The 15,001-nt window shown below is 41.1% G+C and overlaps 1 protein-coding gene across 2 annotated transcripts in view; it reads right to left on the bottom strand.

Annotated features, from left to right (window-relative positions):
* Positions 1-15,001, bottom strand: part of Pde6a (phosphodiesterase 6A, cGMP-specific, rod, alpha) — a 75,528-nt gene that overhangs the window by 34,915 nt on the left and 25,612 nt on the right. For both annotated transcript variants that reach the window (XM_013025524.1, XM_013025525.1), the window contains exons 6-7: positions 4,252-4,316; positions 105-171 (exon numbers count right to left, since the gene is read on the bottom strand). In XM_013025524.1, coding sequence (XP_012880978.1) covers positions 105-171; positions 4,252-4,316 — 132 coding nt within the window. The remainder of the gene's footprint in view (positions 1-104; positions 172-4,251; positions 4,317-15,001) is intronic.

Genomic DNA, 15,001 nt, shown 5'->3' with positions numbered 1-15,001 from the left:
AACTGTCAAGTTAATTGAAAACTCAAGAGAATGGGCTTTAGAAATTCACACTTGCTCTCATTCTCCCCATTCACACTCCCCTACTTCCAAGTTGCATCACTTACCAGGCCATTTTGGGCCACATAAGAGGGGAGGCCGCTTACTAAAGCCCAGTGGTCAGGAGGTGGATTCCTGTAAAAGTCAAAGACAAAGTGTGGCTTTCAATATAGGTACTGTTGGACTAAAAAGCTGAATCTAAGCCTTTGTTCCACTTCAACCTTAGGCTGTCCCCAGCACCCAGTTACATTCCCTATACCTGAGTGAACCCTAAATGCCAGCCAGCCATCTGTTTTTAAATATATTTTTAAATTTAAATTGTATTGTCAAGGTGATGTACATAAGTAAGGTAGTGAGACATCTCTTGTCTAACTTGTGACTCCCCCCCTCATTTTTCTCCCTCTTTCCATCCTCCTCAGTCCCCCCACCTAAAATCTAATTTTATTGTTATTGTTAAGGTGCTGTACAAAGGGGTTACTGTTTCATAAGTCAGGTAATGAGTGCATTTCTTTTTTTTTTGGACAATGTCACTCCTTCTTTTACTTTCCCCTTCTTATCCCCGCCCACAAATTACATGGGTCATTCCCTCCGATGAAGGGGAAAAAACCTCAAACAAAAACAAACACCACCATCACCACCACCACCAATAATAACAAACCTCAATCATCAGATCTCAGCTTCCTGAATAGTTGAGGATTACAGGTGTGAGCCACTGGCACCTGGCCAGTTTAGAATCTTTTTTTAAAAAAAAAAATTGATTTGCCTTATTGTTCTCATTAGGACTTCCAGTACAGCTGGCAGAAAGGGCAATAGTCATTATTAGTGTCTTGTCTCTGTGAGAAATTTCTCATCACTAAATATATTATTTCCCCATTACATATGTTATTTGTTAAACCAGGTGTGCAGTTTGCACTTGTAGCAAAAATACTGAAGAATCTGAGGTAATAGGATTGCTTAAACCAAAAATTTCAATTTGTCAATACTGGGTAATATATTCTCAAAAAAAGTTATTTGGTATACTTTTATTTTTAAAGTTCTCATTAGAAAATTAAGGAAGTTCTCCTTTATGGGAGCAATTATGCTGTTTTTCCTTTTCTCTTTATTTTATTTTATTGTTTTTGAAAGTGGATCTTTTTGTGTAGCTAAGTCTCACCTTGAACTTTTTGTTTCCCGAGTGCTGGGATTACAGGTATGTATTGCCATGCCCAGATCATGTTCCTTTTAATATGACAAGTTATATTCGCTTAATTTTTCTAATCATAAACCAAACTTCGATTCCTGGAATAAACCCAGCTAAATAAAAGTTCTATAATCCTTTATATTGTGTGTTTTACTTGCTAACATTATTATTATTATTATTATTATTGTAGTAGTAGTACTATGAGTCAGTCATGTAGCTTGAATTTGGGGCCTGAGTACTGTCCCTGAGGATTTTGCTCAAGGCTAGCACTATACCACTTGAGCCACAGCTCCACTTCTGGCTTTTTCTGTATATGTGGTACAAACGACTTGGACCCAGGGCAAACACTCTCTACCACTAAGCCATGTTCCCAGCCCTATAATCTTTTTTTTTTTTTGTCATGGCGCTTGAACTGTGGGCCTGGGTGCTGTCCCTCAGCTCTTCAGCTCAAGGCTCTACCACTTGAGCCACAGCACCACTTCTGGTTTTCTGGTGGTTAATTGCAGATAAGAGTCTCATGGACTTTCCTGCCTGGGCTGGCTTTTGAACTGTGATCCTCAGATCTCAGCCTCCTGAGTAGCTAGGATTATGGGTGTGAGCCACCAGCACTCAGCCTATAATCATTTTTGGTAAACCATTTTGTGTGTCACCTAGAAAGATAAAATGCTGCCAATTTATCTGCAATGCAACTTTTTTTTTTAAAAAAATCACTTATAATTTTACTTTGTTCATATCAGCTATGTTCTTTTAACTTTCTGATATAGATTTTTAATCCCATATCACATTTCTTTTCCTCTTTTTGTGCCATTCAAGACAACTTTTTCTTCTAATGCCACATCATAGAATATCTCAATTAAAGAATGTGGATAGTAGCCAGCATGGTTACTCAACATTAGCGTAACTAAATTTACAATATAAATAGTTATTATCTAGTTCACACTCAGGGAAGCAATAATTGCCCATGACTTCTGTGTGGCTGATGGCAATTACATGGTAGCATTCCAGAAATGTCAAAAAGTAGAAAACTCTGCACGTTGACAGCAATTAGATGTAATAAATTTCTTATCTAGCTCAGCAACCTTTGTTATTTACCTGGAATATCTAGCTGATTAATATTTAAAGAAATTATTGGTATATTTGGATTTAAATACCATTTTAATGTGTGCTTTCTTCTGTTTTCCTTATCCATTCTAAGTCACTTTTAAATTTTTATTTAGTCTTCCTTTGGTTTGATTAATCATTAATTTACTATTCAATTTTCCCTTCTCTTGGTTTAGATGGCATGTACTGTGGCCACCATTGGGGATGTTTCCTGTTATTCCATCTGTCTCTCCTCCTTGGAACATGGTTGGGTTACTTTCCCTATCCACTTAAAGTACAGAATGGCCCTTGGACTGTTGGCCAATGAAATGCAAGTGGGAGTGGCATGCTGTCCCTAGACTGATATTTTAAGAGCTAAAGAGTGGATTTTCATATGCTCTCTTCCCTTGGGCAGCATTAGTCGATCTTACAAGGCTCAACATGACTGCTGCTTTATCTGCCTTGGTCTCTGCCTGACTAAAATCCATGAATTATAGCCCAACCACACCTAGTAACTGGCAAAGGATGCACACGAGAATAGTACAACAGAACTTCGCTGTTCATACCACTTGGGCTTCAAGAAGTTGTTACAATAAAACAATGTAGGCTCTCCCAGATGATTAAAAAATCTATGATAGAAATGGGTGCTGCCCTTAAAAAAAAACTTCAAAAGAGATGATGTAGGACAAGTGCTCAGTAGAAGGTTACAAGGTGACCGTAATCCGAGGTTAGTAAGGTGTGATATTTGACAGTGAGAAAGTAACAGGGAAAACTGATTCTGATCATTTAGAAGACAATTCATGGGTTTAACAAATTTGAGGGTCTATAGAAGGGGCTAGGAAGCAGAATAGTTGAGCATGTGGATTTGACAAGGGAAGAAGAAGAAAAAAAGAGGAAACAGAAAAAGAAGAGGAGAAAGGAGGAGGGAGAAGAAGATAAAATAATAAACTTCAGAAAAGAATCAAAAGAGTTGGAGACATAGCTATAGTGGTGAAGCACTTGTCCAGCAAGCACAAGACCCTGGGTTTCAATTCTAATACTGAACAAATTAAATAAATAAATAAATAAATAAATAATCTGTATGTGAGTAGAGAATGGACATACATAAATAAATAAATAATCTGTATGTGAGTAGAGAATGGAGGGAATTGGAGCACCATCTCATCCTTAACTAGCAAAAGATATAACTGTAGACTTGTTTATGTGAAGGACAGAGGAGTGTTCGAATCTGATGGTCTGTGTTGAATAAGCCTTTCCTCTCTCATAAACTGTTGGTGTATTAGAGCAGGATCCAGTAAGTGCCTTCGGTTGGAGAAAGCTCTCAGGGGCAAGAGACTAAAGGTGTGGCTCTCCCACAGAGTGTGACAGCCTCGCCTAATGTCCACAATTACTTAAAGACAGCCATGGGTGTGTCTCTTGATTCGAGGAGGGATTCACATAGACAGGTAATGAAGCTTTCTTTTCTGCTGACCAACACATTTCAAGCCCATGCTTGTTCTGTCCTTAGAACGGTCTCTGAGCCCCAGATATATGTGAAGAGAATACTAAATGGTAAACCTTCTCTGTGGTCTGAGTCACTTTCTTGCTTTTATTCTGCCCTTTCTTGGACCCCAAAAATAGCACCACAGAAAACTGTTGAAAAGCCTAGGTTTAATCTCCCTAGTCTCATTCTATAGATTGGAGAGTGAGATCCAGAGAGGCTGCTTGTAAACACTGGCTGTGTAACTCAGAGTGCCTGATTCACAACTCAGTAGTGTACCGTGGCTTTGGTCAAGGCTATTCCCCTCCTGAGCCTTGTTTCCCACCCTGCATGAGTCTCTCCTGGTTTGAGGTAGGGCTCTCTCTGCCTCTAACCAAGGGCATGAACACGTTGGGTTAGCATTAGTCTTGGAATGAGTAGCCAGTGGATGTAGATAATGTGCCTGTAATCCTGCATGTTTTGAGGCAAAACTTACGGAATTACTTTGATGTCTTCTTTGCCATGCAGGATGTAGTCAATGACCTTGTAAAAGTTGATTTCCTGGCAAAAGAGATAGGAAAATTATTTCTAAAGAGTGAGAGGCAGGAATGTGATCATGAAACAGGTCTTGATTCCTTTTGTTTTTCTTTGTTTGAGGGGGGTAGGGGAGACTTGAACTCAGAGCTTGGATGTTATCCCTGAGCTTTTTTTGTTTTGTTTTGTATCTTTAAAAAAATTTTTATTGTAAAAATGCTGTACAGAGGGGTTACAGTTTCATGAGTAAGGTAATGAGTGCATTTCTTGTTGAACATTGTTACCCACTCCTTTGTTTCTCTCCCACTATCCCTTCCTTCCTCCACTCCCCCCACCCACGAAATTGTAAATTTCATTTCCAACATAGTGTTTTGTATTGTTGCAATGAGACATCCTTGTTTGTCTTTGTTTCCCCATTTTGTTATTCCCCTTCCCTTCCCTAAGTTAGATTAATGCATATACAAGACTCAGTGTCCCAGAATCAAAGACAGTGATTGCCAGGGATAAAACAATGGAAAAAGAAAAATGAAACAAAATAAAAAGAAAGAACTAGATACAGTACATTGGCAACAACAAGGACAACAACCAAAAAAAGACCTAATGTTTCCATGTCTTGAAGCTGCTGGTGGGGATGTGGCCAAAAGGGAACACTCCTACACTCTTGGTGGGAATGTAAGCTGGTTCAACCACTCTGTAAAGCAGTATGGAGGTTCCTCAAAAGACTAAACATAGAGCTCCCCTATGACCCAGCAATCCCACTTCTGGGCATTTATCACAAGCAAGGCCACACTAGAGCTACCAGCACAACTTTGTTTATTGCAGCATTATTTACCATAGCTAAGATATGGAACCAACCCAGATGCCCCTCAGTTGATGAATGGATCGAGAAAATATGGTACATATACATAATGAAATTTTATGCTTCTATCAGAAAGAATGACATTGCCCCTTTCATAAGGAAATGGAAAGACTTGGAAAAAAATCATTAAGTGAAGTAAGACCCAAAGAAACATAGGCCCTATCTCTGAGCTTTTATGCTCAAGACTAGTGTTCTACCACTTAAGCCACAGCTCTGTTTCCAGAAGTTTTGTTGGTTAATTGGAGAGAAGAGTCTCATGGACTTTCCTGACCTGGCTTTGAACCTCGATCTTGTGCTCTCAGATTTCCTACATAGTTAGTATTATAGGGATGAGCCATCATTGCTCAGATACCTTCTTTTATTCTTTACATGAAAAAGAGCACATAAAATGTATTATATGTCTAAGACATGGGAGTATCCAACTCTCAGATCATGTTTGTTACTGTCACTGGCCCTGTGGTTTTCAGGAAGCACCAAGTTTGCCCAGCTAGCTCCCTCTTGGGTCTGTGCTGCCTTCTAGTACTGGATCCTGTGTGGACCTTTAGGATTCAGTATGCACTGGACCCAGGGGCTGAGATCTGGGGCTGAGATCTGATGTTTTCTAAGAGGATCTGGAGGTAGAGTGCAAGAAGAAAGAGATAAAGACTGCAGCTAGACTTCAGAAAGTGGGGAAAGTAGAAAGGATGTTGCTATCTTTTAGCTTCATGGTCAAATCCGCTAGCTCTCAGTTCCGGGCAACGACCATGGTCAAGGCACTTGTCCTTCAAACTTATCATCTAGAAATTTCTCTTTGCTGTGTCATTGCTTAGAAACTTGCTTCATTCTCTAAAAGCAGATCTGTGCAATATATTCATTTCTAGCATGCATTTTGATTTGGGCAGGTAACTCCATTTCCTACTTCTCTGGGGGAGATTCTATTAACTTATCAGATGTTGTATGTTCAAAAGTGATGGGCAAGTTAGTACCTATTTCCAAAAGGGATAACTGAGCCTTAGAGCGAGAAAGCGAGAGAGTGGGAGAGAGGGAGGGAGACAAGGAAAGAAGGAAGGAGGGAGGGAGGGAGAATGCAAAGACTCATTTAGCGTGAGACAGTGAGCCAACACCAGGGCCCAGGCTTTTCAACCCAGCTCAGTCTCTCTGCTGTGACACTTGAGGTTAATAGCTTCAAAGCATGTTACCCCATCTACATCGTTATCATCTGAGACAAGCCCATTCTGAGCATATTCCAGGGGCCAGTGCTGCTCTGCAAGATAGTTGTTACTATCCTATAATGAGGTAAAGACAGAAATTGGGAGTCACTCTTAGAAACCTTTATAGCAATTTGACTGTGTTTGATTAGGTCTGTGGAATCTAATTCAGAGAAAGGGGTCTTCTGTTCTTGTTTTAATAAAGTATTTTTGGGGGGTCCGGTTGTGGGGCCTAAACTCTGGGCCTGGGCGCTGTCCCTCAGCTCTTCAGCTCAAGGCTAGCCACTCGACCACTTGAGCCACAGCGCCACTTCCTCATGCCTCTGGGCCTCATGCATGCAAGGCAAGTGCTCTACCACTGAGCCACCTTCCCAGCCCCAAGTTTTTTATTTTCATAACAATACAGTTATATTGAAAGGCATCAGACCAAAAATGGATTGGAATTTTAAACCAACCAAACTCTTTCTATGTAATAGGCAATGTGAGAAGTACTATCTGAGAAATTTAAATGCAGATACCTGGGTCCCACCCCAAGTTTCCTCACTCAACTTCCACAGAGAAGAATTACTGGTCTAATCAAGGGTGTGTGGATAGGTGATTGGCAATGGTGCCAACTTCAGCATGGAGAAGCCACATTCCTCAAAGCCCAGCACCAGCAACCGTGTGGGGACTGAACACTGCTGGTGGCAAAATCCAGCTTAACAAAGGCAAAAGTTAGAACTGCTCAGTGGTGTGGGCTGCAAAGGGAGCAGAGAGCTCCCTGCATTCGGAAGCACACAATGGGAGGCTAAATGACCCCATAGCATAATGGAATAAATGGAGCTAAGACTTAGCATAAGGAAAAAGACTTGCCCTGTATTCTTAGTTATAGTATGTGTGCTCTCTGGACCTCAGTTTCCTCAGCTGCAAAATCAGATCAGTGGTGTGTATTTATTTGCTTGTCACTGGTATTGTCAACATCCTTTCCCAGAACAGCCCAATCATATGAAACTGCCCTCATGGAAGTCAAGCTGGGCACAGAGACCCTGCTACTCTCTTGTTCTCTCTCACTCCCTTTTTGACCTCCTTCCCGCTCTGCCCATTAATTCATGGGCAAGGTGACTGCTACCAACTCTAGGATTCAAACATATGATTAGCTGGGCATTGGTGGCTCATGCTTATAATTCCGGCTAGTCAGGATACTGAAATATGTAGATTGCAGAGAGCCAGCCCTGACAGGAAAGTCCATGAGACTTTTATCTCCAGTTAACCACCAAAAAGCCAGGAATGGAACTACTATAGCTCAAGTGGTAGATACTAGCCTTGAGCACAAAAGGTCACTGAGTTTAAGCCCCAGGACTTGCACCAAAAAAACAAAAAAGGATGATTAGTGAGGGACAAAACTGGACACTGGACTGGCTCATTTCTAAAGTCTCTCCCAAACAATGAAGGCACTGTACTCACAAACAACATGTTGGATTGAAACCTTTCTTTCTTTCTTTTTTTTTTTTTTACAATGACTTAAGATTAACTCCAGGGCTTTCATTAGGAAGGTGATTAAATAAGTATGGATGCTTCAATATTCAAAGGAATTACATTCCAATAAACCCACTGTCAGCTGAAAATACTGTGAGTCAGAGTCCCTTGAATACATCTAACCTCAGAGCACCTAGCTGAGCCACACAGCGTGCTGTGGAGTGTTGGCTGTTTCCCATCATGAGCTCATGGCTGACTGGGAGCTGTAGCTCATTGTGGCTGACCAGCTTTGTGACTGGCTGACCAGCTTTGTGATTGGTTGACCAGCCTTGTGATCGGCTGACCAGCCTTGTGATTGGCTGACTATCTAGTTTCTACCAAATGCCTATCATTTTCCATCATCATTAAGTTGGAAAATGTAAGTGCAAGTCAGGGAATGTGTGTGCCTAATCTGGGGATAGTTAGAATTTTTCCAATGACATGTCTGTGTCATGCATGCTGAGAACAAAACATGGCAAGGTGAGCTGTTAGTGAAAGAAAGCACAGAAGAGAACCACATACTTGTTGAGGAAAGGAGTGGTAGAATATGTCTCCTGAGTCTGATTATCCACCAGCATCCCAGGAAAATGGGCTGATGACCCAGCTGCCTTGATTAGACTTGAATCATATGGTGCAAATCTTTCCCAGTGCTCATATTTCATTTCTCTTTGTAATTAGTTTCAATAAATATGAAAAAATTTTCTACAACTTTTTATTTGTTTTTATAGTGCCTGGAGATGGAATCCAGAGCCTCACACAAGCCAGGCAAGCATTCTACGCCCTCACACAAACCATTTAAAAATGGTGAAGCTGTCCCCTGTAAGTAGCTCTGAAGTTATTTTCACTGGTTGAGGAGGACATAGAGTTCCAGATCTTCTTGACCACATTTGTGCTTTTTCCTGAGGGCTGTCGGGACTTGGCCTGCTTGCAGTCTGTACTCCCAGCAAGCCCAAGGCCCTGGCACCTGGCAAGCTGCCCTACCCATGAATCTTTACAAAGGTTACAAACTGGCGACTTTGAAAAGTTTCCAGGAAAATGAATTTGCTTTCAGAAAAGGCAACAAAAAACTCAGTGTGTTTTAGGTAAAGAGGGCCTTTTCTACTCACTGCAGTTCAGTTAAACCATCCTCAAGGCTATATTCAAATATGAACTCACCAGACTCTGCAAAATCAAAGCTGAGCCATCAAGGGCACCTTTGTTTACCTGCCAGTGAACAGCTACTCTCAAACACATGGGCCTTTAAAAAACCTATGTGAAAAACAGCAGTTTAGCTGGAAATATGGACGTTTACTAGCCTATATAGCTTTATAGTTAACATATACACACACATGCACACATACACATACATACTACACCTTATTTTTAAGAGGAAATGAAACGAGACACAGTTGCAGCCAGGGAGATTTAGACCTAAGATTTGGGGTGGTGAACTGGTCAAATCCCAACAAAAACCGCATTGCTAGCATGAACGTGGAAGATGAAGTGTGAGGATCATGTCAGACAGCTAAAAGACACATGAGAAGCAAAGATGTCAGGCAGTTTCCACGGGGAAAAGTATCTTAGGCTTAAATTGATGCAAATGGTTTGACCCCTCAGAATCTGAGTTTCTTCAACTGTCTAATAGACATATTGAGAAGAGTAAATGCCATAGAACAGGTAAAGGCTTCCTTCAGCAAGTTACGATGGCATGCTAGAGGATCTATCTATTCTGTGTCGGTATGAGACAAGCTGTGAGGCAAGCATGCTGGCCCCAGCACAAGGGATGAGGAAGGGAAGGGGTCTGGAGGTGACCCAATGTCACTGGATGAGCTGGTGGAGTAGGTGACAGAACACAGGCATCTTCCCAGTATGCCCTCATTCTTTCTGGGTGATCTGCCTCTGGCCAATACTGGGGTTTGTGTCTGGGCTTCTGTTCAAGTCTGTGTATGCTTTTCTCATGTCTGTGTCTGAGCCCTGGAACTGACATTGTTGATGGACAACACTCAGTGAGGGAGAAAACCCAAAGACCCAAGAGGTGGCTTGACTAAGTTTACGCTGAAGATAGCAAGCAACCAAAAGCAAACTCTTTTGTTTCTGAACCATGGGTTTTTCCATCACAACCTCATGCCTCTTACTCTTTTTTTTTTCTTTTTGGTCGGTTGTGGGGCCTGAACTCTGGGCCTGGGCGCTGTCCCTCAGCTCTTCAGCTCAAGGCTAGTGCTCTACTACTTGAGCCACAGCACCACTTCCTCATGCCTCTTACTCTTGAAAGAAGAAAGAGTTTGCCTCTGGGCTGGGAAGGTGGCTCAGAGGTAGAGTGCTTGCCTTGCATGCATGAGGCCCTGAGTTCGAATCCTCAGCACCACATAAGCAAAAAGGAAAAAAAAAGAGTTTGCCTCATGATATGGGGAAACATTTAGAGAAAGAAAAGATGAAATGTGATTTTACATTTAGACAATGTGATCACTGTTAACTTTTGAGCACTTACCGCAGTTAAAGCACTTTGGCTTCTATGTGCAAAGGTTAAAAAAGTCATTTTTTTTTTAGCCAGATACCAATGTCTTACACCTGTAATCCTAACTGCTCAGGAGACTGAGATCTGAGGATCCTAGTTTGAAGCCAGCCCAGACAGACAAATCTGAGAGATTCTTATCTCCAAATAACCAGCAAGAAACTAAAAGTCAGGCATGGCATAAGTGGTAGAGCATCAAGCTTGAATGAAAAACTAGACCAAGAGTGAGAGGCTCTAGGTTCAAGCCACAGAGTTCAAGACACAGGACACACACACGGACACACACGGACACACACACACACACACACACACACACCTTTTTTTTCATAAATTACAAGGAACTAATTTCTCCAGCAAGTAAAAGTAAAAACTGGGACATTAGGCAGACACAGAGGTTACCATTATAGCTACTTGTTTGGATCAGGATTCCAGGTCAGCCTGGACAAAAGGGCACCATCTCAACAACAACCACCAGAAAACAAAAACAAAAAAAACCCACCCCAAAACAAAACAAAAGCTGGGCATTGTGGAAAACATCTATCACCCTGGATATATATGAACCTTAAATAGGAGAATAAATGTTGTCCAGGCTGGTGAGATCATAAACATGAGATCTTATTTAAGAAATAACTAAAAGCAAAAAAGACTAAGGGTTGGCTAAAGTTATAGACTATCTGCCTAGCAAGCACAAGGCCTAGCAAGTCATCTGGAATACTTTTAGACATACTGTTATAGGCTGACATTGTGACAAAGCAAAATGTTGGACTGAATTTGTTTTGCCTTTTTCATTCCAGTGTCCAGTGCACATGTGTTAAGTTCTAGAGATGTTCCATTATAAGGCAGGGCTCTGCTTGGACTCCACCACAGCTGTGTTTCTAGGACTAGATTGTTGAAGGGTAAGGCTCATTGTGCCAGACTCATGTTGACTACCTTGTAGTCAAGGGAAAATACTGATTACCTCCTCCTTGGAGAAGGTACCACAAAATACCTCCAATATTACCAAATCTTTTTATAAACCAGAATCCTTCTTGTGACTTGTCTGTGACAATTTTCGACATAGCGCCAATTTTTTTAAAAATTGGTTAGCAAACCATCTCAACAGAGGCATGTTCTCAATGAACTCATGTTTCTGGCCTTTGTAAAATGAGATTTAGCCCTTGCTTGTTCTGAAGTTTGATAATTTTCCTTCTTCTGTTCCTTTGGCAAAGAAGAATATATCTCCTTATATCCAGATTTTCCTAGACTATTAGAGTCTATAGCTCCTATTCCCAAGCCTTTAGCATAGCTTCAATCCCTAAACTGTACTTGCCTGTGTCCTGTCTGATTTCATCAAGGTAATATCTATTAATTTTTTCTCTTGAATAAACATTAAGCTGGGAAGGACTTCAGTAATCAGCTCAACAGCTTGCTTAAATCTGTTTCCACCATCATATGATATATCAATTTATTTTACATTTGTGTGTGTGAGAGAGACACAGAGAGAGAGAGAGAGAGAGAGGTTCTGGAGCTTGAACTCAGGACTTTGAGCTCTTAACTTTTTCTCTTGAAGGTAGTGCTCTACCATTTGGATTATGCTTCCAGCCCAGATTTTTAGGATTATATTAGTATTATCTTTTTTGTATATATTTTATTGTAAAAATACTGTACAGAGGGGTTACAGTTATGTATTATCTTTAAATAGTTGTACAACGGAGTTCAACAAATCAGTTTATGAATACGATGCATCTTGATCAATGTCATTCTTCCTCCAAACCTAACCTCTCCTCTCAATATTTCGTAGAATATGCATTGGCTCTTATAACTACATGCTTTCTTTCTTCCTCCTCTCTTCATCTACTCTCCTTCCTTTACGTACCGCTACCCCTATCCCCCACCTTTCAAGTACCAGTTTTCTGGTTTTCAGTTTGGGGGGCTGTGTTTTAGTTTTTCTAAGGAATTACATCGATCAAATTCAACCATACAAACACCATATTTCAGTTAAAACATTTGTGTACACATTGTGTTTGCTTGTATGTTTATAAATTAGTTCTAGCTTCCACATATATAAGAGACTATATGTCCTTTCTCTCTCTGAGCCTGACCTACTTCACTTAACATTATTTTTTTTCCAGGACTATTCATTCCTTTGCAAATGATGTAATATCATTCTTTCTAGTGGAAAGTAAATTTCCATTGTGCAGATATACCTTATTTTCTTGATCCATACATCCAGTGAGGGGCATCTTCCAGCCTAGATTTTTCAATTCAGAGCCTGAGCTATTTTGCTCAAGACTAGTGCTCCACTACTTGGGCCACAGCAATACTTCTGGCACTTTGGTAATTAGTAGGAGATAAGAGTCTCATGGACTTTCCTGCCCAGGGTGGCTTCAAAATCTAATCTCTGATCTCAGTCTCCTGAGTAATTAGAATGACAGGCATATATGCCACCAGCGCCCAGCTACAGCCTAGATTTTTGCTGGCTTATTGAAAACAAGAGTCTCTCAGACTTTTCTGACCTGTTGGCTTCAAATCTTGATCCTCAGATCTCAGTAGCTAAATTACAGGTGTGATCCCAAATTAATTTTTCAGGTGCCCAACTGAATTTTAAACTTTTGATTGTAACCTTGGACATATCAAAATGGCTAATTCTAGGTTTTTATTTGTTGATTTTATAACTTTAACATCTACTCATCGTTTAACTATTATAATCTTGATTCTAGATTTTCTAGAGAAAGCATTAAATCTGATGCTAAAAGTAGCCAAGGACACTAACAAAACTTTGTTGTTTCTGGGGCTGGGAAGGTGGCTCAGTGGTAGAACGCTTGCCTTGTGTGCATGAGGCCCTGGGTTCAATTCCTCAGCACCGCTTAAGCAAAAAGAAAAAAGCCAGAAGTGGCACTGTGGCTCAAGTGTAGAGCGCTAGCCTTGAGCTAAAGAGCTGAGGGACAGCACCCAGGCCCAGAGTTCAGGCCCCACGACCGGACCAAAACAAAACAAAACTTTGTTGTTTCTAAGCAATGTACTGTCAGATCCTATGATTACTGCACTTAAAAAATCATAATAAGCAAATTAAGGTCCTTAACTTCAGATTGTGGAATTTTCCTCCAGTAGGAAGATGATCCCCTTCATTTCTTGGGGTCTGTAGAATACTGGATATCCACCAAAATATCAAGGCCACTTTATAATTCAAATGGAACTAACTTTTGAAACTCTATCCCTTCTGAACACCAGGGCCATCTCCAAGAAACAGCTCAAAATTTGTTTGGAAATGTCTGGGATCTCTAGGACCTGGGTTGTAAAATCCGCTGAGTTACCTAAGACAGACCAATCATATTCATTTTGTCTCCAGAAAAATCAGCCATACAGTAGTTTCTGCTGCTCACTGAATGTAATTACATGGTCTTTCCAAAGTCTTTTTCTACACTGGGGTTTGATTTGTGGCCTCGTGCTTGCAAAGCAGGTGCTCTACCACTTGAGTCACATCCCAGTCCCTTTAGTATTTGTTACTTTTCAAATATGGTCTTCTACTATGTCCTGTCTGGCCTGAACTGTGATCCTATTTACACTTCCCTCATAGCTGAAATAGCAGGTGCATACCACCATGCCACGCTTTTATTGATTGAAATGTTATCTCTCCAACTTTTTGCCAGGGCTGGCCTTCATCTACAGTCCTTCTGATCTCTACCTCCTTCATCCTTAGGACTGAGCCACTGGCACCCAGGTAATGTACTCATTCTTAAATGGGCAAAACATGAGGTATATTTACTGCTGCTATGTTTCTTTAGATTTGTGCAGGACTTCTCCTGTTTCCTGTGAATGTGCCAAAAAGTACACACATGCTACACTAAGCCACTGCCCAACTGCTGGAGGTGCGGCTCTAGTTATCGTGTGCTTGCCTGAGTTCAAAATCCTAAGACTGACAACAATTTTAAACTGGAATCTGAAAGTTGTGCTGTAAGTTGTGTTGTAGGGAACTTCCTGTTGTACATGCACAGTGACTGTTTAACTACTTTGAAAGGTTCAAAGTCAAGGTTGATCTTCTTTCCTTCTTCTGATACAGTTGTTCCACCAGTAAACAACCAGTAAAGTTTGAGTCCTGGGTGTAGAGAATTAAGGACTCCCAGAAGGGAAAGGTGGTTTACTCAGCTTAATGTCAGGTGAGGTTTCAGGCTCATTGACTCACATTTTCCATTAATGAGATAGGAAAGGTCTTTGATAGGAAGTCAGTGATAAGCAGCTGCCTTTGCTGCAGCCTCCTGTAAGCTCTTAAGGAGCTTCTTAGGACTAGTTGCCTGGCTCAAGCTATAGAGGTCCTAACCTGGCAAGCACAAAGGCCTACCTGAGTCCAAACTCCATACTGAAAAAAAAGAAAAGAAAAGAAAAGAGAAAGGGGAAAGGAAAAAAAGCCAAGGAGTTCTTGATCTTCCAGATTTCTGCATTCCTGTCAGGAACACTATGATTGTCCACTCTCTCCTCAACTCCCCTTCCTGCCAATCCTGGGAGGCTCTGACCTAGGGCTCCATGCCAGCTTCCTTTCTCCAGGCTCCCAGAAGTGTTGCTGTCCAATCACGTGAGGCCTCAAAAAGAAAACCTAACTGTGAGTGTGTCGGCCAAACTACTGCTTACGCTTCCTACTCTCCTTCCTTCCTTCCTTCCTTCCTTCCTTCCTTCCTTCCTTCCTTCCTTCCTTCCTTCCTTCCTT

Source organism: Dipodomys ordii, unplaced genomic scaffold (assembly GCF_000151885.1).
Source record: "Dipodomys ordii isolate 6190 unplaced genomic scaffold, Dord_2.0 Scaffold85, whole genome shotgun sequence".
Lineage (NCBI taxonomy): Eukaryota > Metazoa > Chordata > Mammalia > Rodentia > Heteromyidae > Dipodomys > Dipodomys ordii.
This window is presented reverse-complemented; position numbering and strand designations above follow the sequence as displayed.